General features: G+C 56.7%; 1 protein-coding gene across 2 annotated transcripts; it reads right to left on the minus strand.

Moving 5' to 3' along the window:
• Positions 1 to 272: 272 nt before the first annotated feature.
• Positions 273 to 25,440, minus strand: UNC13D (unc-13 homolog D). Of its 2 annotated transcripts, none has more exons than XM_064728435.1 (32): positions 25,346 to 25,440; positions 16,109 to 16,141; positions 13,549 to 13,656; positions 12,594 to 12,653; positions 11,913 to 11,979; positions 11,655 to 11,832; positions 11,483 to 11,527; positions 11,067 to 11,135; positions 10,831 to 10,900; positions 10,347 to 10,451; positions 9,981 to 10,073; positions 9,280 to 9,383; positions 8,969 to 9,086; positions 8,060 to 8,184; positions 7,713 to 7,803; positions 7,384 to 7,440; positions 7,200 to 7,297; positions 6,911 to 6,962; positions 6,497 to 6,627; positions 6,127 to 6,247; positions 5,430 to 5,570; positions 5,171 to 5,269; positions 4,411 to 4,617; positions 4,171 to 4,239; positions 3,735 to 3,814; positions 3,416 to 3,521; positions 3,270 to 3,341; positions 3,063 to 3,146; positions 2,709 to 2,829; positions 2,012 to 2,135; positions 1,038 to 1,243; positions 273 to 955 (listed from the first exon to the last, which is right to left on the minus strand). In XM_064728435.1, exons 2-32 carry the CDS (start codon positions 16,139 to 16,141, stop codon positions 852 to 854), a joined length of 3,138 nt encoding a protein of 1,045 aa, XP_064584505.1. In that variant the 5' UTR covers positions 25,346 to 25,440; the 3' UTR covers positions 273 to 851. The 2 variants fall into 2 exon arrangements, with proteins under 2 accessions (XP_064584505.1, XP_064584504.1); XM_064728434.1 differs by lacking the exon at positions 25,346 to 25,440 and adding an exon at positions 18,651 to 18,745.
• Positions 25,441 to 25,814: the final 374 nt, after the last annotated feature.

Raw genomic sequence — 25,814 nt, forward strand, 5'->3', positions numbered from 1 at the left:
AAAACCACCTGCCTCATCTGGCATTTTTAGTATCATACTGGGTCACCCCACATGGATGCACCCTGCAGAGTTTCCCACCACTTGCAGAGGGACCCAGGTCCCTGGCACAGGCTGGGAGTGATGCCAGGGACCTGCACCCCATGCCTGGGCTGTCAGCTGCCCAAAATGCCTCCTGGTTTGGCTGCCAGGGCTGAGATGCTCTTTATTGCCAGCAAGATCCCAGGCTTCCGGGAGGTCAGTGAAATTGGTGGTAAAATTGAAAAAAAAAACCAAAGACACACAAGAGCCATACACATTTTAAAAAAGGAGAAATTCAGCAGCTCCCACCAGACCTCAAATGCCTTGTCCCACCCCACTGGGCTGCTGCCCCAAAGCACACAGCCCACGCATCAGCTTTGTGGCTTCTCATTTAAAATAAGAGGCTTATCCACAAGAGAATGAGGGGAAAAAGAAATTTAAAAATTTAAAGAAAAACCAAAACTGAAGGCCGGTTTGGCCATGGCTGTCCCCAGCCTGAATCAGTCGTGTTGCAGACAGGAGGGCTGGGGACACGGCCAGGAGATGCAGCACTGGCAGTGACAAACTCCAGAGGGACGGACAGGGACAGCCACACTTCCACATCCCTCGTGTAGTGTTACTAGTCCAGGCAGGCAGGCAAATAAATCCCCTCCAATGCACCTGCCCACCCTCCCTGGCTCATGGAGCATTGCAGCCCAAGGTTGGAGTGAGCTGGGTGCTGGGAGCTGCGCTGGGCAGGCACAGGGACCCCTCTGTCCCCACACTCCCTGCAGATGCTTCTGGCTCCAACACCACCAAAGTTCCCCTTTCAGGGCCATTTTCCTGCCCCTCCTTCACTCTGTCTCCTTGGACTGCTTGGCTCGTTGCTTGCGGAGCTTGACGAAGGCTTGAGCTTCTTTGTCCCTTTTCCTGGACTCCAGCAGCTGCAGGATCTCATCTGCCAGAGGAGAGGGCAGTGATGGTGGGAGATGCTCCCCACAGCCCCCTCCCCGCTCTGCAGGGGCTGTGGCACCACGTACCCGAGGGCTTGGGGTGCGTGAGGGGCAGCCGGGTCTGGGGCACCCGTCCCATGTCAGCCTCGTCCTCCTCGGTGTCGAGGCCGGGCAGGCGGCACAGGGGGAAGAAGGCTTCGCCCTCCAGGTCGTTGGAGCCCAGCACGTCGTAGTCAAACACGGTGAGCAGCAGACAGGCCCCTTCCTGCCGGCACTTCTCGGGGGGGATCAAGCTGCAGGGCCGTGGGAGGCAGAGGATCAGCCCATGACATCCCATCCCATGCCCTCGGGCCCTTCTGTGCTCCACGGGCAGCCACAGCCCCACTGTGACCCAAACCCCTCTGAGCCCCAGCACAGCCCCACACTGACCCAAACCCCTCAGGGCCCAGCACAGCCCCACAGTGACCCAAACCCCTCAGGGCCCCAGCACAGCCCCACAGTGACCCAACCCCTCAGGGCCCAGCCCAGCACTGACCCAAACCCCTCAGGACCCCAGCACAGCCTCACAGTGACCCAACCCAAGCCCACAGGGCCCACCAGGGCCCAGCACTGACCCAAACAAACCCCTCAGGGCCCAGCACAGCCCACAGTGACCCAAATCCCTCAGGGCCCAGCACATGCCCCTCACAGAGTGACCCAAACCCCTCAGGGCCCAGGCCCGCACTGACCCAAAAAACCCCTCACAGCCACCCACAGTGACCCAAACCCCTCAAAGCCCAGGGCCCCAGCACAGCCCCACACTGACCCAAACCCTCAGGGCCCCAGCACAGCCCCACAGTGACCCAAACCCCTCAGGGCCCAGCACAGCCCCACACTGACCCAAACCCCTCAGGGCCCCAGCACAGCCCCGCACCCTCCTCGCTGTGTGGGGGCCCCCCTGCACACGGCAGCTCCTGGAGCAGCAGCCCCATGGCAGAGGCTCCCTGAGCGGAGCCTGAGGGGGCTACTTCTCCTGAGGGGCTGTGGGGACGGGGGCCCGGTGGGTGTCAGCCCCTACGTACAAGTCGAAGGCCTCGTCGAAGAGCGGGTGCAGCTCGTTCCTCTTGCACTGGGTGGTCCGAGCCACCACCTCGGGGAACTCGTGCCGGGGCTCCAGGGTGAGCTGCACGAAGGGGTCGCTGGAGCCTGGTGGGGTGCAGACATCAGCCCCCTCCCCTGGCCCCTCTGCCCCGGAATGAACCCAGCCGGGGGGCTTGGACACACTGGGGGTGGTGCGGGGGGCTCAGGGCAGCCTCAACCCGACCCCCAGCCCAGGCCGGGCTCCTGGAGGGTGCGGGAGCATCCCCGAGCCTGCCCGCACAGCGACCGGCCGGGCTGGCTGCAGGAGCAGTGACCTCTCCTGGAGAGCTCCCCGAACGACAGCCGGACCTGGAGAAGGTCGCTGCTCACCCCGGAGTATTTTTTTATCTGCGACTGCTTTGCATGATGAAGAAAAGCTGCCTGCCCTGGCTGCTGGCTTGTGCCACAAGCAGTGAGACGTGGGCACTTTGTCCTGCATGGTCCTGCCTGCCACATCCCACTGAACCAACCAGAACCAGCGCTATAACCCCCCTTTTCCCCCAAATCCACCTCCTTGGATAAAAAAGCAAATCAAGACAGAGTCCAAGCATTGCCAGCATCTCTCCTGACTGGAGCATACCAGGGACCCTGGGGACCAAGGACAGGGGCCCTGGGGCTGCCCTGCTCACCCACACCCACCGTTGGAGTCCAGCGGGATGAGGTTGGTGGCGTTGAGCACTTCCACGTGGAGTTTCTGCTCCGAAGGCCGGTACAGAGCTTTGATGGTCACGGCCCCGTACTTCTCTGAGCTCGTGTCCAGCTGGGCAGTTGGGCACAAGGATAAGGATGCTGTCCTTCATCCCCGTCATGGAGGGGATGCACAGGAATTTTGGGGAATCCTCTGGGATGCATTGAGCCCTCTCCTGCTCAACGCTGTGGCAAAACAGCCCCAGGACTGGGAGGGTGGTGGGGAAATTCCACATTTCCACAGGCAGGGCCTGTGAGCAAGGGTAGGACTTGGGAAGGGGCTGGGAGCAGCATCTGGAGTCCTACCTGCTGCTGGATCCTGTTGCTGAAGTATTTCTGGATGAGTTTGCGGCTGCTGGTGGAGCAGAGAGCCAGGTGAGCCTCCAGCGTCTGTGGGGAGGGGCAGAGGTGATGGTCAAGCACATGGACAGGTCCACAGCCTGGGGATGTCCTCCCTGGCATCCCTTCCTCCCACAGGAACACACAGGGACCCCCCCATCCCCATCTCCATACCCTGAATGTTGCACTGTGGAGGGTCTCCAGCGGCAGCCCGCAGCCCTCGGCGTGGAAGCACCGCTCCAGGCTCTGGGGACAAGGATGCTGTCAGCCACCAACCAAACCCCTGTCCTTGGCAGGGACCCCCTGCCTCCCCTTGGTACCTTCAGGGCACAGAAGAGCCTCTGGCAGTGCTGGACCGAGGGCACCTGCGGCCCCCGAGCTGCTGAGAGCACGGACAGGGTGTGGTGCCACAGGAGAGTGAGGAGGCTGCAGGGGAGAGGGAGGCTGTGAGCAGGATCCAGGGGCTGGGCTGCAGGGATGGCCCTCAGCTGAAGGGCTCTGCCAAGCCCCAGAAGGAAGGGCCTCATCCTGCCAGCCCTGAAGTGGGATGGCACCAAGTCCCATGGAGCTGAGGAGATGCTGTCAGGGATGGTGACTCTGGTGGCCTCTGCCACAGCGCATCCCAAGTGCCCTGGTCACCTTTTGAAGTTCTCCTGGACCAGATGCTCATTGAGGTACTGCAGCTCCGACTCCAAGAACTTCATGAGTGGGATGATGGACTGCAGAGAGAGGAGAGGGCATTGGAGCATCCAACAGGGCACAGCAGGCCAGGGAGGATCGACTGCAGTGAGAGGACAGGGCACTGGGGAGGGCAGAGTGGGGTATCCAGCAGAGCACAGAAGGCCAGGGAGGATCCCAGAGAGGCTCCTTCCCACACAGGCAGGCTGTGCCTGGTGTGGTTCTGCCACTGGCACGGGCATCAAGCAAAGGCTGTGGAGCTCTGGGCTCCATCACTGGTGTGTCCTGTGCCCCAGAGAGCAGGGATGGACAGAGACAGAGGCACCCACCAAGCAAGCAAAGGCTATCCATGGCTGCCCAAAATGATGATCCAGGAGGGGCTGGACCAGATACTTACATCCTCAGGCTTCTGGGTGTCACTGGAAGATGAGAGCTCCTGGATGTGTCTGGCAATGCCCTTTTCCAGCTGCCAAGGAGAAACGCAGGAGGAGACTTGGACTTTGTCCTCTACAGCAGCCTCCCCATGCCCAGCTCCACCTTGTCTCCATCCCAGGAGAATTATGGGCTTCAGGACACCTTGGGTGAAACTGCCCTGGGCCAGGTGAGGACCAAGGGGGAATCAGTGGCAGGTGGTCACCTTGGTAGCCAGGGCTTGCACCACGTCCCGGACCTCGTGGTCCAGGCAGGCCACGGTGCTGTCGAGCTGGTTGTGCAGAGCGTTCTGGATCTGCTGGGGCTCGATGATGCCCCTGGTGCGCTGCTCCAGCTGGGCCCAGGCCAGCTGGGATGGCAGCTTCAGCATCTGCAGCCGCAGCTGCTCGATGTTGTTCACCACGATGCAGAGCTGGGGGAGGTGGGTCTGCTTCAGGGTCCACATCCCCTGGAGCATCCCACATCCCCATCCCTGAGGCAATCTCCATCATTATTGCCATCCCACATCCCCATCCCTGAGGCAATCTCCATCGTTATTCCCATCCCACATCCCCATCCCCAAGGCAATCTCCATCGTTATTCCCATTCCCATCCCACATCCCCATCCCCAAGGCAATCTCCATCATTATTCCCATCCCCCATCCCCATCCCCAAGGCAATCTCCATCATTATTCCCATTCCCATCCCACATCCCCATTCCCATCTCCATCCTCATCCCTAGTCTCATCTCCATCACCATCTCCATTCTCATTTTCATCCTCACCTGTGTCCCCATCCCCACCCTGCTCCCCCTGCTCACATCATTTCCTTCCTGATTTTCCAGGATTATGGCTTTTGATGGCCAACTGTGGAACCCAAACTGGGGATGTCAGGTGGGTTCTCAGCAGCTCAGCTCCCTCTTTGTCCAGACACCAGGGCCAAATCCTGCCCTTCCTGGAGCAACCAGGACAGGTTCCAATACCAACCTTGTTGGCCCCCTCGCCCTCGTTCTGCTCACTCAGGGACAGAGCCTCAGCCCTCTCCTTGATGAGCTTGCAGTACATCAGGGAGATCTTGCACATGTCCTGCAGGGCAGAGAGGAAACCAGCAGGAGTGAAATAGGCAACTCGAGGATCACTGTGGGCTCAGAGAATCCCATCACTGGGGGTACTGGCTCCTTCAAGGAGACACATCCCCAAGAGCAGGAGGAGGAAACTCCAGGTGCTGGTGCCCAGCTGCACAAACCTCCAGGAGGTTGACCATGATCATGAAGGCTTTCTCAGGGTCTGGCCAGTTGAGCTGCTGCCAGGTTGTCACAATCTGGGCGTAGCAGGTGGACAGGTCAACAGTGGATGTGCTGTGCTTGTGGTACCCGAAAGGCTTCAGCTGAGGGGCAGAGAAGGCACACACAGCTTGAAAAGGGAGATGCCATCCCAGAGAGCAGAGCTGCTCCTTCACTTTATGGCTCTCTAGCCCATCATCAGCTCCTTATACCCCAATATATCATCCCACAACCACTTTGGAGAGTGGAGATGAGGATGGATGGAGCAGCACAAGCAGCACCCTGCTTCCCTCCATACACCCCCCAGTGCTGCTGGACCCCACTAGGAGCAGCCATGGCTGCCTTCCCTCCCCTCTCCAGAGAGGCTGGAAGCAAAGGGGATTCTCACAGCAGGGTCCAAATGCAGATCCAAGGGTCCAAGGGCTGCCAGGGAGCAGTGAGGGAAGGGACACAGGGACATGGTGTGGGGCCAGGCTGGGTGGGATCAGCTGGCCCAGGGGACCACGTACTTTGTTATTTGGCAGAGGAAGCAGGCTGCTCCTGGGCTGCCAGAGGCACCTGTGGTGGTGGCAGTGCTGTGAGCCAGGCCCAGCAGCAGGGCATGGAGGGCAGCTGCAGTGTCCCCAAAGGGAGGAGGGCGATTTCTCCTCCCCACATTACCTGGTCCATCTGGATGGCTCTCTGGGCCCTCTCCAGCGTGGTGGTGTAGGCCTTCTGCAGCCACAGGGGCAACGCTTCCTCAAACCACTGGTGGAAGTTGCTCAGAGCTAGAGGTCCATCCCTGTGGAGGAAGGCATCCCTGTGGAGGTTCTCCAACCACACAGCAGTGTCACAGGACTGTCACCCCTCCTGCTCTCACACCAACCCCAGCCAGGGATCAGCCCCAAACCCTCTGGTGATGCTCCCATTGACACCAGGCACCAACAGCCTGCTCTGCCTGCTGTGCAGTTAGTGATGAAGGATCTGGAGATCCTCTCAGCTGACTGCTGGATCCCTCCCTCTGGCACCTCTCCCCTCTGAGGCTGGATACCTGCTTGGGAGGGAGTCCTTCATCTGATAGAGCTCCTGCAGTTTCCTGTAGAGATCAAAGAGGCTCTCGGCCGTGGGCCTGGACATGCTGCTGTCCACCTTGTGCAGCTGCTCCTGGACATGCTCTGCCACCTGGATGGGAGCAAGGCCAGGGGGGACACAGTGAGGCCCGGCCAGGAAGGCTCCTTCAGGAGTGAGGGTCAGCTCAGGGCACTCCTCTTCCCTTTGGGTGGCATTTCAGGAGATTTGTTGGGTCAAACAGTCCCCATAGTCACTCTATGGGCACACGGGGGGAGTTTCTCTTGCTCCCATTCCAAGCTTGCAACAAGGAGTTGCCACCTGAAAGGTGGCCAAGAACCTCAGCCTGGCTTTAGACTTTAGTCTCCTGAGGGCAGAGCAGCCCAGGCTTGCTCACCAGGCTCTCCAGCTCCAGGTAGGCAATGGAGAAGATATTCAACTTCAGGTTGCTGCAAGAGAGAAAGTGGATTCAGGAGCCTGCCAGCCCCAGGCCAGCAAACCCTGGAAGGCCAGCAAACCCTGGAAGGTCATGTCCTGGGTGAGGCCAGCACAGCCCTAAGGGGCAGAGGTGGGACCAAAGATCCCACCTGGGGAGCCCAAGGGCCAAGGAATGAGGCACCAAAGGGCCCTGCCACTCTTGATCCCAGGGAAGGTGGGTGGGGGTGAGATCAAGCACTGAAACCTACGTGCTGAACAATTTATTCCAGATCTTTTGGCACTGCTTGAGATCTTCTATCACCTCCAGGAGGAGCATGGACAAGGCTTTGCTATTCTCCTCTATGCTCTGCAAAGGGAAGAAAAGCTTGTTTTGGATGCTCAGACATTCTGAGGTGACTTTATTATGTTGGAGGGACAGAGATGGGAACTGACCTTCACCATGGGCTTGAGGTGCTGCTTCTGCATGTGGAACCACTCTGTGGTGCCTGACTGCAAGAGAGGAGTCCTGGTGGGATGGCAGGGAAGCAGGAGGAGCAAAGCCAGCTCTGTCACCCCCTTCACTCTCCCTGTCCCCTGGGTGAGGGGAGAACCTGTTGTGGGAACCACAGGCTGGGGCCACCAGGTTGAAGGGGCAGGTATTTCCCATGCCATGGTGATCCATGTGGATTTGCTAAGGTGTGGACATTGGGCAGGGGGTGGAAGGAAAGGGAGACCCACAGGGTCCCACCCTGCAGGGGTTGGGGTGGGTGAGACCCCAGTACCTTCAGAGCTGTGGAGACCATCTGGGGCAGGTCAGGGCTGGGTGTGCACAGCTCATGGAAAGCTTTGGTTTTGCACATCTGGACAAGGACCCTGCAAAGTGAGAGCCTGGAGTGAAGCCCAGCCCCTGCCATCAGAAACAAGCACCTCTCCCCTCACAGACCCTGCCCAAAGAGCCTTCCCCTCCCAGCAACGTCCCCACAGGGAGCCCAGGACGAGGGAAGGCACAGGACAAGTGTCACAGCAGCCTAGACAGGGGAGAAAGGGCTCACACTGAGTTTTGCCAAGCTCAGGGGTTTGTCCTGAGCCACAGGACCCCACGTGCAGCTGGCAGCAGTGACAGACTCACCGCAGCAGCGACTGGAGCCTCTCCGTGGACCTCGGGACAGAGAGGGGGAAAATGATGCGGAACCTACGGATGAGGGAGACCCCGTAGGTCAGCAGGGACTGGAAGGACTCGGCCAGCTCTGCCTTCTGGGGACAAGAAAGGAAACATGCACGGTCCTCCTCAGTCACAGGCAGATGCTGGCAGGAGCACAGAGGAGGGAGCTGCTGCTCCCATTCCTTCCCAGCCTCCTCCAGGGATGGGAAACAAATCCCTGATGTCTCTGGTAGCTTCTCCCTGGAGGGACTGAACTGAGCTTTGTGCTTAAACCTCATTGCTATGCATGGAAAATGCAGTGTCTCAGCAGGGTGCAGGGATGCTCTGGGAAAACAGGCTGGGAGCAGCAGAAATTGGGTCATATTTAAGTTTTGTTGTGATTGACCTGATGGCAGGGATGGGGGAGAGGGATGTCAGTGCAAAGGGTAAGGGGCTCTCCAGAGAGGGGGAACAAACCACTGGGAAATGCCCTCCAGACATCCTGGCACCCCTGTACCCCACAGCCTCCTGCCCCAGGGGCTCTGGGAGGGGAGGCTCAGGGTTGGGTGCCTGGGGTGCTTTTAGGGGTTCCTGGCAGGAGAGGCTCAGGTTTAGGGGTTCCTGGCAGGAGAGGCTCAGGGTTGGATACTGGGGTGCCTTTAGGAGTTCCTGGCAGGAGAGGCTCAGGGTGGGGTCCTGGGGTGCCCTTAGGGATTCCTGGCAGGAGAGGCTCAGGGTTGGGTGCCTGGGGCACTTTTAGGGGTTCCTGGCAGGCGAGGCTCAGGTTTAGGGGTTCCTGGCAGGAGAGGCTCAGGGTTGGGTCCTGGGGCAGTTTTAGGGGTTCCTGGGAGGAGAGGCTCAGGGTTGGTGCCTCATCTCTCTGATCCCTGCCCTCACCTGCTCTGGCCTCAGGCGCTCCTGCACCCAGCGGTACTCGATGCTGGTGATCTGGTGGAGCAGGCAGCTGCTGTTGAACTCCAGGCTCTGGTAGAGTTTGCTGTAGGCCAGCCACTGCCTGGGGAGGAGGGAGGGCTGGGCTGAGCTCCCAGGGCTGGGGGACACCCAGGAGCCAGCCACAGTCACAGCTGGGGGCACAGGGGGCACCCAGGGAGCAGCACCTGAGCTCAGGGGACAGAGCAGCTGTGGGGAGAGGGTCCCAGCAAGGCCCCAGGTGCTGCCCTGGGGTGCCCTGGGTGTGGGGTACTCACGCCATGTCCTGGTGGAAGTCAGAGAGGTCCTTCTGTGTGGCGTGCAGGTACAGCACGGTGCTGGCGTGGCTGCTCAGCTCCCCGTCCCAGGAGGTGCTGCCAGCCTGCAGGAGGGAAAGGGGGAGGAATGTGTCCTGGAGCAAGACAGGATGAGCAGGACGGGCACCATGGGGGGTGTCACAGACATATTTTATGACAAATCCTTTCCTTAGGATTTTTTCTCCTGAGAAGATGAGAGGCCTCAGGAACAAAATGTAAACAATGGTTATCTGCTGCTGTGCAATGCAACAGGTGCATCTGTGATTGGTCTCATGTGGTTGTTTGTAATTAATGGCCAATCACAGCCCAGCTGACTTGGGCTCTCTGTCCGAGCCACAAACCTTTGTGATCATTCCTTTCCATTCTTAGCTTAGCCAGCCTTCTGATGAAACCTTTTCTTCTATTCTTTTAGCATAGTTTTAATGTAATATATATCATAAAATAATAAATCAAGCCTTCTGAAACATGGAGTAGGATCCTTGTCTGTTCCCTCTTCCTCGGACCCCTGTGAACACCATCATTTGCAGGACTGGTAGCCCCAGCAATGTGCCAGGCATCCTCCTGACCCTCATTCCCACCACACAGTGAGTTGGGGTGTGGGCTGCAAAGGAAGGCCTCCCCAGCCCAGCTGCTTCTGCTGCTGGTGGCAGCCCTGGTGGTACCTGGTGCTGCAGGATCTCGTGGGACACCAGCTGCTGCAGGAGGTGGCGGTGCACGGTGTAGCTCGGCTGTGTCCGGCTGCTCGTGGTGGCCCTCTGCAAAGAGACAAGGCAGAGAGAACCATCACCTGCCTGGACACGCAGGGACACTGCCACAGTGGGGACACAGGGCCCAAAAGGCAGGGCTGGAGAGCCAAGGGCTGCGGGTGCACCAGGAGCAGGGTCCTGGTGCTGGCACTGAGCTCAGGGCAGGGCCCAGCACCTGCACACCCTGTGCTGGCACCTGTGGCCCCCAGACAAGCCCAGGGGACAGGCAGCTGTCCCATCCTGCCAAGGCAGTGGGAAGGACCTTTCCACATCCCATCCCACCTTCTTGTGCGTCAGCAGGAACTGCAGGTGACAGTGTCCCCGCTCGGGATAGGTCTCTGTCCGTGGCTCCAGCTGGTACCACTGGTCATCCCAGCAGTGCAGGTCCTGCAGGCACAGAGGGACAAGGGGGAAGCCCTGGGCAGCCTTCTCAGGAGAAGGATCTCATTCAGAGACCAGAAGCGTTCATGGGGCAGGAAGATTCAGCATTGGATTTAAAACACAGGATGTGCAGTGACTGAGGGTGTTGGAATGACTGTGGCCCAGGGAGAGCCTGTGGCTCTGAGATGGGATCCTGGACGTGCCACAGGGCGCTGCCACAGGGCTGGGATCCTGCTGGGATCCTGTGTGGATCCTGCCTGGGTCCTGTGTGGATCCTGTGTGGATCCTGCCCGGATCCCGTGTGGATCCTGCCCGGACCCCGGAAGGTTTCCCCGGGGAAAGTCCTGGGCAGTCCCTCGGAGGAGGGGAGGCAGGGAAGGCTCACCTTCAGGCGAACCACCACGTTCCCCAGGAAATCGTCCTGCCCTTTGTCTTTGCGAGCATCTTTAAAGATCCTGAAAGGCACAAAGAGCCGAGGGGGTGGGAAGGTGCCTGCAGCCGTGTGACACAGACCTGCTGCCCCTCTCCCTCCTTCCAAGGGTGATTTATAAAACCCAGCAGGCAAAGAAGCATTTTCCACCCCTCTTTCCTCAGCAGCCCTGGGGCCACACCAGCACCAACCTCTTGAGGCCGTGCAGGTCCGTGAGCTCCCCCAGTTTGTGCCGCATCGACTCCACCACGTCCGAGTCCCTGCGAGGATGGAAAAACAGAGCAGGGAATTGCAGTGACGGTGGAGAGGGAAAGCACAGGAGCAGGGACGTGTCAGCGTTGAGGCCACCCCCAAACCCAGCCCAAATCTGCAAGCACGTGGGTCTCCATAAATTAAAGCAGGGTTTAGGAGCAGCCCTGCCTGGGCACAGCCAGCCTGGCTTTCCCTGCTGGCACAGGTCACATCCTGCACTGAGCATTGCTCCTCGGAGAGTGATGGGAAAGGGGTGCTCAGCTGGCTTTGGAGCCTTTAAAAAAGCTCTAGATTGAAAGCCAGGAGGCAGCACCCCTCGGGCAGGTCCTGGGCTCACGGGGATGCTGTCACTCACCACATGTCCAGGTGGAAGCTGGCTGTCTCCACATCTTTAAACTCCCTGCAAGGCACCAGGGGATGCTGTTATTCCAGTAACACGGGAATGGTGAGCCCCCATCCCCAGCCAAGAGCCCTGGCCATGCCCTGCATCCCCCAGAGAGCAGAGCCAAGGGGTGGGGGTGGATTACAGGATGAAGGTCTCGTTCCACACTGGGCTGAGGGTCTGGTTTATGACTTGGGTGCGATGGATTTGGTCCTCAGGGATGAGGTCTTTGACCACAGCCTTCATCCTCTTCTTGTGGTCGGGGTGGGCTGGCTCCTGGCTCCTGGTGTCGATGCCCAGCAGGCAGTATGGGTCACTGAGCCCTGCAGGGACAGAGCTCTGGGCATTCCCTCGGCAGCAGCAGCTGCCCCTCTTCCCACGGGACACCCCCCCCTCCACTTACCACTGACATCTTTACCCAAAATTCCCTTGGCTTCCTTCACAGTGGCTTTCAGGCAGTAAATGGGGCTCTGGAAAAATGAATAAACAGACATTAATGTGAGGGGGCTGTCATTACAAGCAGACATGAGACAGGAGACATCTTTTCATTAAAATCCTTTCATTAGGATTTTTCCTGCTGAAGCTGAGAAGCTTCAGGAAAAAATGTAAACAATGGTTATCTGCTGCTGTGGAATGCAACAGGTGCATCTGTGATTGGTCTCCTGTGGCTGTTTGGATTTACTGACCACTCACAGCAGAGCTGGCTCTCGCTTTCTGCCGGGACACAGATCTTTGTTATTGATTCCTTTTCTATTCTTAGCTTAGCTAGCTTCTGAGAACTTTCTCTCTATTCTTTTTAGTATAGTTATAATGTAATATATATATCATAAAGTAATAAATCAAGCCTTCTGAACATGAGGTCAACATTCTCGCCTCTCTCTTCATCCTGCAACCCTTGCAAGGCCTGTGACAGGGGTCACCAACCCTGAGAGGAAGGATCAACCCTGCATGGAAGGATGGGGCTGGAGCAGGACCCTGCCATCAGCTCTCACCCAAGCAGTGACAACCCCAGGGCACCCCAAATCCCCACCCCAGGGGCTCAGGGGCACTGCAGCCCCCCAGCTGCACCCTGGGGACACTGTACCTCCAGCTCCATGACCTGCTGCATGATGACTGCGTGCTCCTCTGCGTCCATGCCAAAAGCCTGTGTGGATATTGGGGCTGGTGATGGATGCTGCCCTGTTAACAGGGGCTGGACAGCAGCCAGGGGCTTCCCTCTGCTCCCTGGGAGCCAGCAGCAGCCCAAGGGGAGAGGAGAGTGGCTGAGTCCAGCAGGAAGGCTGGGGAGCAGCTGAAAGCTCTTGAGGGAGAGCCTTCTTCCCACCATCCCCAGCCTAAGATAAACACTTCTCCCCAGGGCTAATATTTCCCAGCCACAGGATGCTCCCAGCCCTCCAGCTGCATGCTGCTGCTACATCTCTCATGGTGCTTGCTAAAAGCTCCCTCTGAGTGACCCTCATGATTATTGGCTCCAAACAACCAGAGAGAAATTGTGTCTGGTGGGGGTCAGGGCAAGTTCTGCAAGGTGGGATGGGGCACTTCCACATCCTGGCACATGGAAAGCCCAACCTAACTCAAAGCCCAACCTGGGTCTGCTGGTGGATAAAACCAGCACTGGGAGATAAAAGAAACAGTGGGAAGGATTCCACTGATCGATGAACGGAAAAAGATATTTGCTTTGACAAATAAACTTCAGGTTTGTTGATAAACGAAATTAGACATTGAGAGATGAAAGAAACAATGGGGAAGAAAAAGCCTTAAATTCTGTAAGAATTAGAAATGAAAAGGGAGGGTTGTACGTTAATATTCTGAAGTTTGAGGGTTGTATATATTCTCATGTTGAGGGTTGTACATTAATATTCTCAAGTTTGCAAGTTATTCAGCCTCCTGAGAACGTTGTGATCTCCAGCGTAAATCAAATCCCTTTAAACACTCACTGAGGGAGCTTGGGGCATAACAGAGCCCTACCACCCCTGCAGCTGGGAGGGTGGACATGGCAGGGGACAGGTTTTGGGGAGCCTGTCAGGAAGGGGCTGCACCTTCTGCACGTAGGAGTAGAGCTCCTGGGAGTCCCCGACGTGCTGCTGCTCGGGCTTGCCCAGGCGGTGCCGGATGGTGTAGAGAACCTCCTCGTAGAGCAGGGCCAGCTGTGGGGACAGGGTGACACCTCCCGTGGGGACAGCCAGCAGGGACGCCCCAGGAGCAGCAGCATTTCCATAAAAACCCCAGGAGCAGCAGGATTTCCATGCAAACCCAGGAGCAGCAGGATTTCCATGCATTCCCCAGGAGCAGCAGGATTTCCATGCATTCCCCAGGAGCAGCAGGATTTCCATGCAAACCCAGGAGCAGCAGGATTTCCATGCAACCCCAGGAGCAGCAGGATTTCCATGCAAACCCAGGAGCAGCAGGATTTCCATACATTCCCAGAAGCAGCAGGATTTCCATGCATTCCCAGAAGCAGCAGGATTTCCATGCAAACCCAGGAAGCAGCAGGATTTCCATGCAAACCCAGGAGCAGCAGGATTTCCATAAAACCCCAGGACCAGCAGGATTTCCATGCATTCCCAGGAGCAGCAGGATTTCCATGCAAACCAGAAGCAGCAGGATTTCCATACATTCCCAGGAGCAGCAGGATTTCCATGCAAACCCCACGGAGCAGCAGGATTTCCATGCAATCCCAGGAGCAGCAGGATTCCATCAAAACCCAGGAGCAGCAGGATTTCCATGCATTCCCAGGAGCAGCAGGATTTCCATGACATCCAAACCAGATTCATGCAACCCGAGCACAGGATTTCCATGCTATTCCCAGAAACATCAGGATTTCCATGCAATCCCAGGAGCAGCAGGATTCCATGCAAACCCGACGAGCAGCAGGATTTCCATGCATTCCCAGAGCATCATGGATTTCCATGCATCTCCCAGGAGCAGCAGGATTTCCATGCATTCCCAGGAGCAGCAGGATTTCCATGCAAACCCAGAAGCATCAGGATTTCCATGTATTCCCAGAAGCACAGGATTTCCATGCATTCCCAGGAGCAGCAGGATTTCCATGCATTCCCAGGACAGCAGGATTTCCATGCATCCCAGGAGCAGCAGGATTTCCTCCCCAGCATACCATCCAGGGACAGGCAGGTGATCCCTGATCTCCGAAAGCGCATGATTCCATTGCATACAGGAGCAGAGGTTCCATCAACCCGGCGGCTTCAGGATTCATGCCTCAGGAGCAGCAGGATTTGCATGGCAAACCCAGATGCGCAGGTTCAATGCAAACCCAGGAGCAGCAGGGAGTTCACCCCAATCCAGGAGAGCTGTGATTTCCAGCAATGGTACCCCCAGCAGGGAATGTCCACCCCCAGAGCATCAATCCATGCAGCACCAGCTAGGAGGCAGAGATTAGCATCCCGAGCACTCAGGATTTCCATGCAAACCCAGAAGCAGCAGGATTTCCATGCATTCCCAGGAGCAGCAGGATTTCCATGCAAACCCAGGAGCAGCAGGATTTCCATGCATTCCCAGAAGAAGCAGGATTTCCATGCATTCCCAGGACAGCAGGAATTTCCATGCAAACCAAAGCAGCAGGATTTCCATAGATTTCCAGGGCAGCAGGATTTCCATAAAAAGCCCAAGGAGCAGCAGGATTTCCATGCAAACCCAGGAGCAGCAGGATTTCCATGCAAACCCCAGGAGCAGCAGGATTTCCATGCAAACCCAGAAGCAGCAGGATTTCCATGCAAACCCCAGGAGCAGCAGGATTTCCATGCATTCCCAGGAGCAGCAGGATTTCCATGCATTCCCAGGAGCAGCAGGATTTCCATGCATCTCCAGGAGCAGCAGGATTTCCATGCAAACCCCAGGAGCAGCAGGATTTCCATGCATTCCCAGGAGCAGCAGGATTTCCATGCATCCCCAGGAGCAGCAGGATTTCCATGCAAACCCAGGAGCAGCAGGATTTCCATGCAAACCCCAGGAGCAGCAGGATTTCCATGCATTCCCAGGAGCAGCAGGATTTCCATGCAAACCCAAGGAGCAGCAGGATTTCCATGCATTCCCCAGGAGCAGCAGGATTTCCATGCATTCCCAGAAGCATCAGGATTTCCATGCATTCCCAGGAGCAGCAGGATTTCCATGCAAACCCAGAAGCAGCAGGATTTCCATGCATTCCCAGGAGCAGCAGGATTTCCATGCATCCCCAGGAGCAGCAGGATTTCCATGCATTCCCAGGAGCAGCAGGATTTCCATACATTCCCAGAAGCAGCAGGATTTCCATGCAAACCCCAGGAGCAGCAGGATTTCCATGCAAACCCAGGAGCAGCAGGATTTCCATGCAAACCCAGAAGCAGCAGGATTTCCATGCAAACCCAGGAGCAGCAGGATTTCCATGCAAACCCCAGGAGCAGCAGGATTTCCATGCATTCCCCAGGAGCAGCAGGATTTCCATGCAAACCCAGGAGCAGCAGGATTTCCATGCATTCCCAGGAGCAGCAGGATTTCCATGCAAACCCCAGGAGCAGCAGGATTTCCTCCCCAAGCTCCATGCCAGGCCCTGCCACCCCCTCCAGGGCCACCAAGGGCCACCACGGTGGGGCCACACCCTCGTACCTCCTCCTTGGAGAAGCGGTGGGACAGATCCATCTGGGGAGAGAAAGGAGCAGAGAGGTTTCCCATCAAGGGCATGGTTTGAGGAGGAAGTCGTGGCCGGACAGGGCAGGGCAGCCAGGGTGGGGTGGCATCACCCAAAGGATGCTGTGACACCCCATGGCTGAGGGACAATGTCCCCCATCACCCACCAGCAGGGCAGCATGGGGGGCTTCACCCCCAAGTCTCATGAATTGAGGAGGGGGCTGTGAGGGTGCCAACAGCAGCTTGGGGTGACCCCCAAGCAGGCACCTGTCACCCCCAGAGCCACTCACTCCAGCAGCACCAGGCTGGAGGGCAGAGAGCTGAGGGACAGAGCACGGTGAGGAGCTCCAGGCTGGGCAAGGAGATGCCAAAAGGCACCAGGATTTGGGGCACTGCTCCAAATCTCTGACAGCTGCAAGGGAGCACTGCTCATCCCCCACGTGAAGGATGCCCAGGACAGCTCTGACTGTCCAAACAGGAATTAAATCTGAGTGGTGACAGTGCCAGAGGAAGGGAACTGGAGTCCCTGTGCCATCTGTTACTGGTCCTGGCACTGGAGCCTCTGGGAGTACAAGGGGGTCACACCAAAAAATGCAACAGAAGACTTTAAAATGAGTTTGGGCTTTTCTGGGCTGAGGGGGGTTTGCAGAGCATGGTCCCAGCAGGGCTCGTGCAGGGCTGGAGGTGATGGATGGATGGATGGATGGATGGATGGATGGATGGATGGATGGACGGACAGACAAATCCTACCTCTGGGTCAGCCCAGGCCCCAAAGTGACCTTAGAAACCCCTAACAGAAAAAAAATAAACCCCCCCTGAGCTTGAACATTAACATTTGCTTATGGCAAATCTAGGGCTGGCATAATCCCCCGGCCATCTGGACTGAATTCAACCCTTCCAGCCCTGGCGAGTTTAACCCTTGAGCTGCTTCTCTCCCACCTGCCTCCACATCCCTCCTTGTACCCTCTGCTGCCTGCTGGGGCTCTGGTGCCTCAGCAGCCCCCTGTGAAAGGGCCCTGTTGCACTCAGGAGGTGCCAGCCTGGTTCCATGCACCTTCTGCTGCTGCTGGCACTGTCCTGCCTGTGCCAGGGCACGGGGGCACGGCCCCATCCCAAACCTTTCAGATCCCCTCAGTCAGTGCTGCCCCATTGCAAGCTCACAAGCACAGAGGGGACAGAAAAAGCACTTTATTTCTCTGCTGCTGTTATTTATTATCAGCAAAACACAAGCATCTGTTCCTCACCCAGCAGTGGGGTAGCCCAGGAGGGCAGGGGGAGGAATCCCTGCTGCTTTTGGGGCAGCTCCTGCTGTTCCATTCTGCCTGGACACAGTGGCAGCTGGATCCCATGTGCACACGGGACTGGCTAAGCTAAAGCTGAGCTGAGCCACCAGGACGTGTTTAGTGCTGCTAATCCTCGTGCCAAGAGCCCAGCTCAAATCCAGGGGTGTTGCTCAAACCCAGGTCTGGATGCAGCCCCCAGCATGAGCCAGCCCAGCAGCTGCAGCAGAGGGGAGGCAGCAGGGACGGGGGTGCTCAGGAGGGGGGACAAGTCCCTGGGAGGGGACAGCCCCGGGACAGACAGACAGCTCCGGGACAGACAGACAGACCCGGGACAGACAGACAGCCCCGGGACAGACAGTCCCTGGACAGACAGACAGCCCCAGGACAGACAGTCCCTGGACAGACAGACAGACAGCCAGCCCCAGGACAGACAGACAGTCCCTGGACAGACAGACAGCCCCGGGACAGGCAGACAGCCCCGGGACAGACAGTCCCAGGACAGACAGACAGCCCCAGGACAGACAGCCAGCCCCAGGAGCCCAGCATGGGGCATTGTGCCCTTTGCTCCCAGCAGCACCGGGCAGAGCTCTGGCTCCCATCTCCCCAGGACAGACACACAGACACGGGGCCCAGAGGGAGCTGGTCACTGTGGGATGGCCTGGAGCAGGGCGTGGGGGCAGCTGTGGCAGCACAGAGCCCAGAGGGGCTCACAGGGACCCTCAGTGGGGGCTCAGAGCTGCAGCTGACCCCGTACTCACCCTGGGGTGCCCATTTACCCGGGTAGGGACCCCCCCTCTCTCCGTCACACCCAGGCCTTGTTCCTTTCCCCCCTCTTTTCCTCCATTCCCCTTTTACAGCCTCAGCACCCAGCGTTGTCCCCAAGTCCCCTGGGCACAGCCACCCTGACCTGCCTGCTGCCATCACCCCCCAAACACCTCCCCATCATCCCTGAGCTCCAATGCACCCCAAACACCTCCCCATCATCCCTGGGCTCCAATCCACCCCAAACACCTCCCCATCATCCCTGGGCTCCAATCCACCCCAAACACCTCCCCATGATCCCTGAGCTCCAATCCACCCCAAACACCTCCCCGTGACCCCCTGAGCTCCAATGCACCCCAAACACCTCCCCGTGATCCCCTGAGCTCCAATCCACCCCAAACACCTCCCCATGACCCCCTGAGCTCCAATCCACCCCAAACACCTCCCCATCACCCCCTGAGCTCCAATTCTCCTACCTCGGGGCTCTCCTCCCCGGGGAGGGTCCCCGGGGGGCTGTGGCCTGCAGGATCCATCTGGGGCAGGCTGAGCGTGGGGCAGGGCTGCAGCTGTGCCTGCAGCTCGCTGCTCACGGGAGGAAACCACAGCCCTTATCAGAGCGTGGCCATTTTAACTGAGCGGAAACGAGCTCGGGGCTCCTCGCTGAGCTCCCCGCGACGCAGGCGCCCCCCCTGGCCCTGATCCTCAGCACCAACCTGGCCCAGAACCTTACTGGCCGGGCTCCATCATTTCTCGACCTGCCCACCCTGCTCCCGAAAACTCCAGCCCTGCTCCAACCAGTGTCGCCATTTCAACTACAACGGCCGGGCTCCTCGCTGAGCTCCTCGCACCCAAACCCTGCCCCACCTCTGGCCCTGTCCCACACTCCTGCCCTGCTCCCCAGAACCTTCTGGCCTTGCTCCCCATCATCTCCTGGCCCTGCTCCCCACCCCTGCTCCTCAGCATCCCCAGCCCTGCTCCCCAGTGAGAGGAACAGCAGATTTCTCTTTACAAACAAGCTGTGGGTCTGCTGGTAGATAACACCAGCTCTGGAAGGTAAAAGGAACAATGGGAAGGATTCCACTGATTGATGAATGGAAAAAGATGCTTGCTTTTACAAATAAACTGCAGGTTTGCTGATAAATGATATTAGACATTGAGAGAGGAAAGAAACAATGGGGAAGAAAAATCCCTAAATTCTGTAAGAATTAAAAATTAAAAGGGAGGGTTGTAAATTAGAGGAAAATCTTCAGTATCAGGAAGTCTGAACCTCTCAAGTACCTCAGCCAATGGGGAAAGGGAGAAAGGAAACTGGGATAAAAAGGAGGCTGCGTCCTCCAAAAATTTGAGAGACCCCAGGGGAATGCCCCATGGCCTCTCCCTTTATTCAAATAAAGTAAAAGGACTCTGTCTCCTTTTTGGACATAAACCTCTGGTGTTTGTGGATTAATTTTCCTAACACCAGCACCCCCAGCCCTGCTCCCCAGCACCGTGGGGACTGTGGGGCACACACGGCATGAGGGCAAAAGGAAGGTCCCTGCTATCACTTATGAGCAAGGAACTGGGAGCAAGTGTGTAGCCCCACATTTCTCCTCAAAGAGAAAAGCAAGGCACAATTCTTCCCAAGAATATTTCTGGGTTTCGCATTCTCTGAACATCAGAGAAAGAAAACACAATTCTTATCATTTGCTGTGCTGTGTTTGTGCCAAAGCAGAATGCAACATGGAGATTGTTTACCCACAGTGATGGGGTTTTGTTTCCTTGGCCTGTCAGGGCCAGGTGTGTGTGTGTGTGTGTCAGGATTGTCACTGACAGTCACAAGATTCTGTGCAGGGTTGAGGGCTTGGCAGGTTCAGTTTTAGATGTATAGAATAATATAGTATAATAAGATAATTAATTAGCCTTCTGATAAGATGGAGTCCTCCTCATCATTCCTCCTTCATGGGGGCCCTCGCAGCATTCAATACAAGTGGAGAGAAACAGTCCTGAGAAAAAAGCCCAGAGGGGAAGGGGGTGATGGAGAGGATTAGTGAAGGCAGCACGAAGGGTCTGGGCTCTGATTTTGGGATCGTTCATGCCCTGAGAGCAGAGGCAGGGACCTGGCAGGAAGCCCTGGGTGTCTTCAGCCCCAGGGGAAGGGGGATTTGAAACCCCATGCAAAAGCTGCAGGGTGAGAAGCCCTTGCAACACTCAGGAGAGTTGCACAAGGTTGGGCTGAGAACAGACAGCAGTGGAGAGCCAAGAACAGCACTCAGAAAGGGCCTGTAACCTTTTCCCAAACGGGCTGTCCAGAAAGAGCTGCTTACTGAGAAAAAAGCAGAAAGAAATGACGTGGAAATCTTGTTCCTTATCTCAGCTTTCATTCTTGTAAACACTTTATCAGACTGCAGCTTGCCAGGCAGTTGCCCTCCCCTGGCAGATCCTTATCAGGATGCTCTCACTGATAACAAACTGGGTGGGGGAAGGCTTGGCTGGGCACCAGGAGATGGCCAGGGGCAGAGCCAGCGTGCTCCTGGGTGTGTTGTGTCTACAGGAACAGCTCCTGGGCTTTGGAGGAGCTGTTGAGCTGCACAAGCCTTTGCTGCTCACGGGCAGACCCAGAGCCTGGGGAAGGACAAGGACGTCAGGCCCTGCTCAGTGTCACTGCTGGGTTTGGTGGCACTGCTGGGGCTGCTGAGGAGCCACAGGCCCTGTGCAGCAGGGCAGGGACTCTCCAAGGGGGGGTTTTGTGTTCCCCACACCTTTCTGGCCCAAAAGCCTTAAAAATAAAAGATGTTTCAGATGCAACGCAGATGGCAGTGGCTCCACACTGGGATCAGTGGCACTGTGCAGGCACTCAGGGGTTTGTGCTGAACCCAAACAGGAAACCATGGCCATGGAAACTGCACTGGAAAGTTTGTGTCCTCAGCAGCAGAGAAGGACTCAGCGTGAACCAGCACAGAGCCCCACAGCACAGAGCTGGCTCAAGCAGGGCTGCAGGAGGATGCTGGCAGAGCATGAGGGCAGGCAGCCAGTCCCTCCCAGCCTTGCACTCATCCACTCCTCTAATTGAGGCAGGTTGCACTCTTTTAATTGCTTTGAGAGAGACACAACCTCCCTTTGCCCTGGAGCCCTGTAAGAGCAGCTTAATGGCAAAAGGGATCCCCTGAAGTTGTGGGACCAGGAGATGGAGAGAGGGCTGAGAGCAGAGGCAGGGGGTTGATGTGGGGGGCAGATTTTCTTTATCCAGGTCAGCCAGTACAGGACAGGGGCCAAGAGGGGCTGCACAGCATAAAAACACAGAATTTCCAGGAGCAGGGGGATGCCAAGGTGATTTACAGAATAAAAATCCAGGGCTACAGTGAGACACCCAAAAGCTGAAATGCACTCCTGAGATTTTTCCGCCTTGTCCCCTGAGGTCTGAAAAAAGCTGCTTGTTCCACTTCTGCTCTCTCCCCTGTCAGGAGGGTCTGGTAACTGTCCCCAGAAATTGGGTGTTCCAAGGAACTGGGCTTCAGAACCCCTTCTTGTGCCCTCCCCAGCTTGGCACTGGAGCCACCTCCTCACCTGCTGAGGATGCCCCTTCCCTCTGCTGTCAGAGATGCTCAGAGGTGCTCACCCAGCCCTGCCAGCCCAGCCTTGGCTTTATCCAACCTTTTCCCATTGGCTCACCTTGGGCAAAGCTCCAAAGCGTCTCCTGCCTCACTGATGGGGGGGATGTGGTGGAGAAGCTGATGCCTGTCCCGTGACACACACAAATGCAGTTTATTGATCTGGGACATCAGCTCTCTGCTCCCTTGTAAAATGTTGTTAGTGGGAGCTAGAGAAAAGTGCAGAGTGGCCTTTGGAAACCGTTGCTGTCATCTTTGCTTTTAGCTTTGATTGCAAAAGCAAAATCTGGCCCAGCAAACAGCAACCCCAGAGGTAAAGGCAGGACATGGACTCAGCATCCTTGAGCTGCTCACATCTTTCACTGTTCCTTGCCAACAAAAAATAACAGCAGTCAGGATGTCTCTTGCCTCAACCAGCACAGAAAGAACAGACAGAACAGCTGAAAGAGTTTAATCAATCCTCAAATCCACTTCTCTCCTCCTTGTAGCACTGGAGAAGTAAAATCCAGCCATAACTATTGCAAAACATCAGGCAGTGACCCTCCAGCCAGGAGCTGGGGGCTGGGCTGGGGTTGTGCAGGCTTTAGAAAGCAAAAGCTCAGCTGCAGTGTGGAAGTGTCTGTTTGAAAGCCCTTTCCCCAGCTGGGCACTGCACTGGGCTGCAATGACCACTGGAAATGCTCAGGCACAGCCCAGCAGGGTGGGAGCACAGAGCTCCCAGCAGAGCCAGCAGGGTCCCTGGGCACGACTGTGCAGGGATCACCTCTGTGGGAGCCAGGGCACAGCTGTCCGGGGATCAGCTCTCCAAAGCAGCAAATATCCTTTTCTCCCTGGGTTTTACCAGCAGCCACCTGTTCCACAAAATACCAGTGACAAAAACCCCAGAGCTCAATCCACAAAATACCAGTGACAAAAACACCAGAGCTCCAGTATTTTCCCCTCGAGTTACTCCTTGTCCAGGAAACAATGAGAGAAGCCCTAAAAGCAGCTCCAGAACGAGTGAGGATTTCTGGTTAGTAGAGACAATCCTGATAAACTCCATTCCCCACGCTGGCAGGCAATTAGCAAAACATCCCAGACATCCAAGGCAGGACTTTCCAAAGGGAGGGAGATGGCATTCCCCAAAACAGCCCCTCCTCCCCATGCTGTCAGTCTGCCTCCCTAAATAACCAACATAGATATGCACAATGGGAAGCCTTACATTTCTTTTAAAAACAAATCATTTTTAAAAACAAGTCATCCTAAAGGCAGACCCTTTGTACATGTCCCCAATATAAATGAAGTCCACACCTCACTTGTGAATGGGGCTATAGGTGCTGCTGAGAAAACAGATCTCCAAAGAACAACATCATCACCTTATTTACAGGGAATTGTCATCCCCTCAAAGGAAAACCTGCCAGGAAAGAGCCCTCCACCAGCACTAACAGTGGTTTATCTCCTACCTTCTTGATCCTGAAGCCGCAGCCTGGCCTCACTCTTATCTCTCGGATGGAAATGGGCAAATAGTCAAAAAACTGATTTCAACATGTCCCTCCCTCACTTCTCCTTTGAGCGCGGCTCCGATGACTCTGCAGAACCCAGGGGTGCCTGCCAGGCCTTGGCAAAGGGGAGAAGCAGCAGCAGGCAGGGAGAGGAAGGGAAGGTGTTTCACAATGAGAGACATCTCTGTTTGCCCTCTTTGGGGCTGCCCAGGTGAGATAAAGCCCTGGGACCCTCTGAGCTCTGCGGGGCCACGATCCCATAGCCAAGAGGGATGTCAGTCCCCCCTCCCTGTTTCCTGGGGGGCCCTGGCCCCACATCTCCCCTGCCACAGGCTCTCCTCAGCACTTGGGGGGCACCTCACAAAATCTGGTGGCACCTGGGAAGGAAGGGGGGAGCACACAGATATCCCACCTCGTTTGGGACATCTTAGAAGTATGTCAGGGCAAACTCCATCCCTCTGGGAAGAGCCAAGGGGACTTCCAGCCACCCACACAGGACAGGGCAGTTGTGAGAGCTCTGTTCCCCTTGCCTGTGCAGGAGCAGAGGTTTGGCACAAGAGCTGCCAGCAGGGACATGCGAGGATGACTCTGAGGAAGGCACAGAATTCATGTGCAGACCTGGATGTCCCTCATTTGCCTCACAGCACCTTGTGACCACTTTAAAATGTTTTCACCATCACAGTCATGTGCTGTCCTCCACTTCCCTCTCCCAGTGAGATAATTCCATTTCAGACACTGGATTTACCATCCCCTCACTGCAGGAACAGAGAATGGGGGACACATTTCAAAGGTCATTTATTTGCTGGTTTATTTGCTGGTTCAAAGACAATTTGGGGGCTGAGCTGAGAGCAGCAGGACCCACAGCATGTGCCTGAGCTGAGGAGGGGCCAGGAGGATCCTTGTGCAGGTGGAAGAACCCGGGGCTGACACCCAGTGTCTTAGACAGAAGTACATTACCAGATGTGTGTTCTATCACCATCTGTCAGAGCTGGGGCAGTTCTCTGCTCTCCATGGGGCAGTTTTTTCTTTATCTCTCCCACACCAACCCTCCCTCCAGGAGATCTCTGCTGTCCATGGCCACTGAGTGTCCCTGCAGGGCTGATCCAATCCCAGCATCCCATGGGGAGATGCTCCGCCCAGGGGAGGAGCCAAGCATTCCTCCCTGGATCCAATCTGAGCCTGGCCCAGCACAGCAGCCTTTGCCCCCTGCATTGCCAGAGGAGCAGCTTTCTGCTGCCCTGCGTGGCCAGAGGGAGCCCAGGCCCATCTGCAGCAGCCCTGGAGCTGCAGAGGAAAACTCCCCCCTTGTGCAGGATCCCTGCTGCAGCAGAGCCACAGCTGGCACTGCAGGAGGGCTGAGCCCCCATGGCATGGGGCTGGGACACCGCCCTGACACACAGGGGGCAGGGCATGGTCTGACTCTGGCAGTGGTTTGGTTTCTTTTTTGTACTATTGCATTTGTATTTTTAATTTCCCTAGTACAGAACTGTTATTCCTATTCCCATATCTTTGCCTGAGAGCCCCTTAATTTCAAAATTATAATAATTCAGAGGGAGGGGGTTTACATTTTCCATTTCAAGGGAGGATCCTGCCTTCCTTAGCAGACATCTCTCTTTTCCAACCAAGACCCTCAGGTACCTCCATGCTCCCATGGTGCCCATTAAGCCCCCAGGCTATTCTGGAGCACAGATACCAAATTACTGACCAGCTCCAGCACAGAGCATTCTCCCCCATGGCTTTTCCACCAACAGTTCTCCTCACACATTTCCCAAAGCCCCAGAGGAGCCCAGCAAGCTCCACGGAGCCACAGTCTTGTGATGGGAAGAGGCTGCAGGACAACCCCTCCCACCGCCCCCACATTCCAGAGGGACACTCCAAAACATGGAATATTGCTGCAGTCAGTCTGTGCCTCTTGTCCCAGCCAGAGCCCAGCCCTCGAGGAGGAGGAGGAGGAGAAGGAGAAGGAGAAGGAGAAGGAGGAGGAGGAGGAGGAGGAGGAGGAGGAGGAGGAGGAGGAGGAGACACGACTTGAACAGGGGAAAGGAAAAGTTTAGAAAGAGAGGATTTGCTGAGCTGAGCTGGGAAATGGAGCCAAGCTGGTACCTTTTGCTCCAGAGTCCAAAAACCATAGGAACTGTGTAGGGAATGGCAGGTGGGCTGGGAGGAGCCAGCAGGGAGGGATCCAGGTCTGGTTGCAGCCTGAGGAGTGAGATCCAGCAGCCACCAGCAGCAGGTCCAAGTCCCTGCTCCCTCTCCTGTGACATGGGGCACTTTGTGTCCCACTGGGGCCTCTCCCTTGAGCAAGGAGCTGAAATTCTGGTTCCAGTCTCTCGGAGCTGACTCAGCCCAGAGGCAGACAGGTGGTAACACCTGCTGTGGCTGCAGAGAGAGCCTGGGCTGAAATAAAGATCCCCACCCTGCACATCTTAGTGTTCCATCCCCACCCACAAACCTCACTTCTCTGTGCAGCTTGAACCTGAAACTCCTCCTGATCACAGCCTGCCTTGGCAAAACTCAGCCCCAACACACCCCTGGCAGCTCCTTCAGGGGGTGGTGCCACAGGAGCTGCTCT

Source organism: Zonotrichia leucophrys, chromosome 18 (genome assembly GCF_028769735.1).
Source record: "Zonotrichia leucophrys gambelii isolate GWCS_2022_RI chromosome 18, RI_Zleu_2.0, whole genome shotgun sequence".
Lineage (NCBI taxonomy): Eukaryota > Metazoa > Chordata > Aves > Passeriformes > Passerellidae > Zonotrichia > Zonotrichia leucophrys.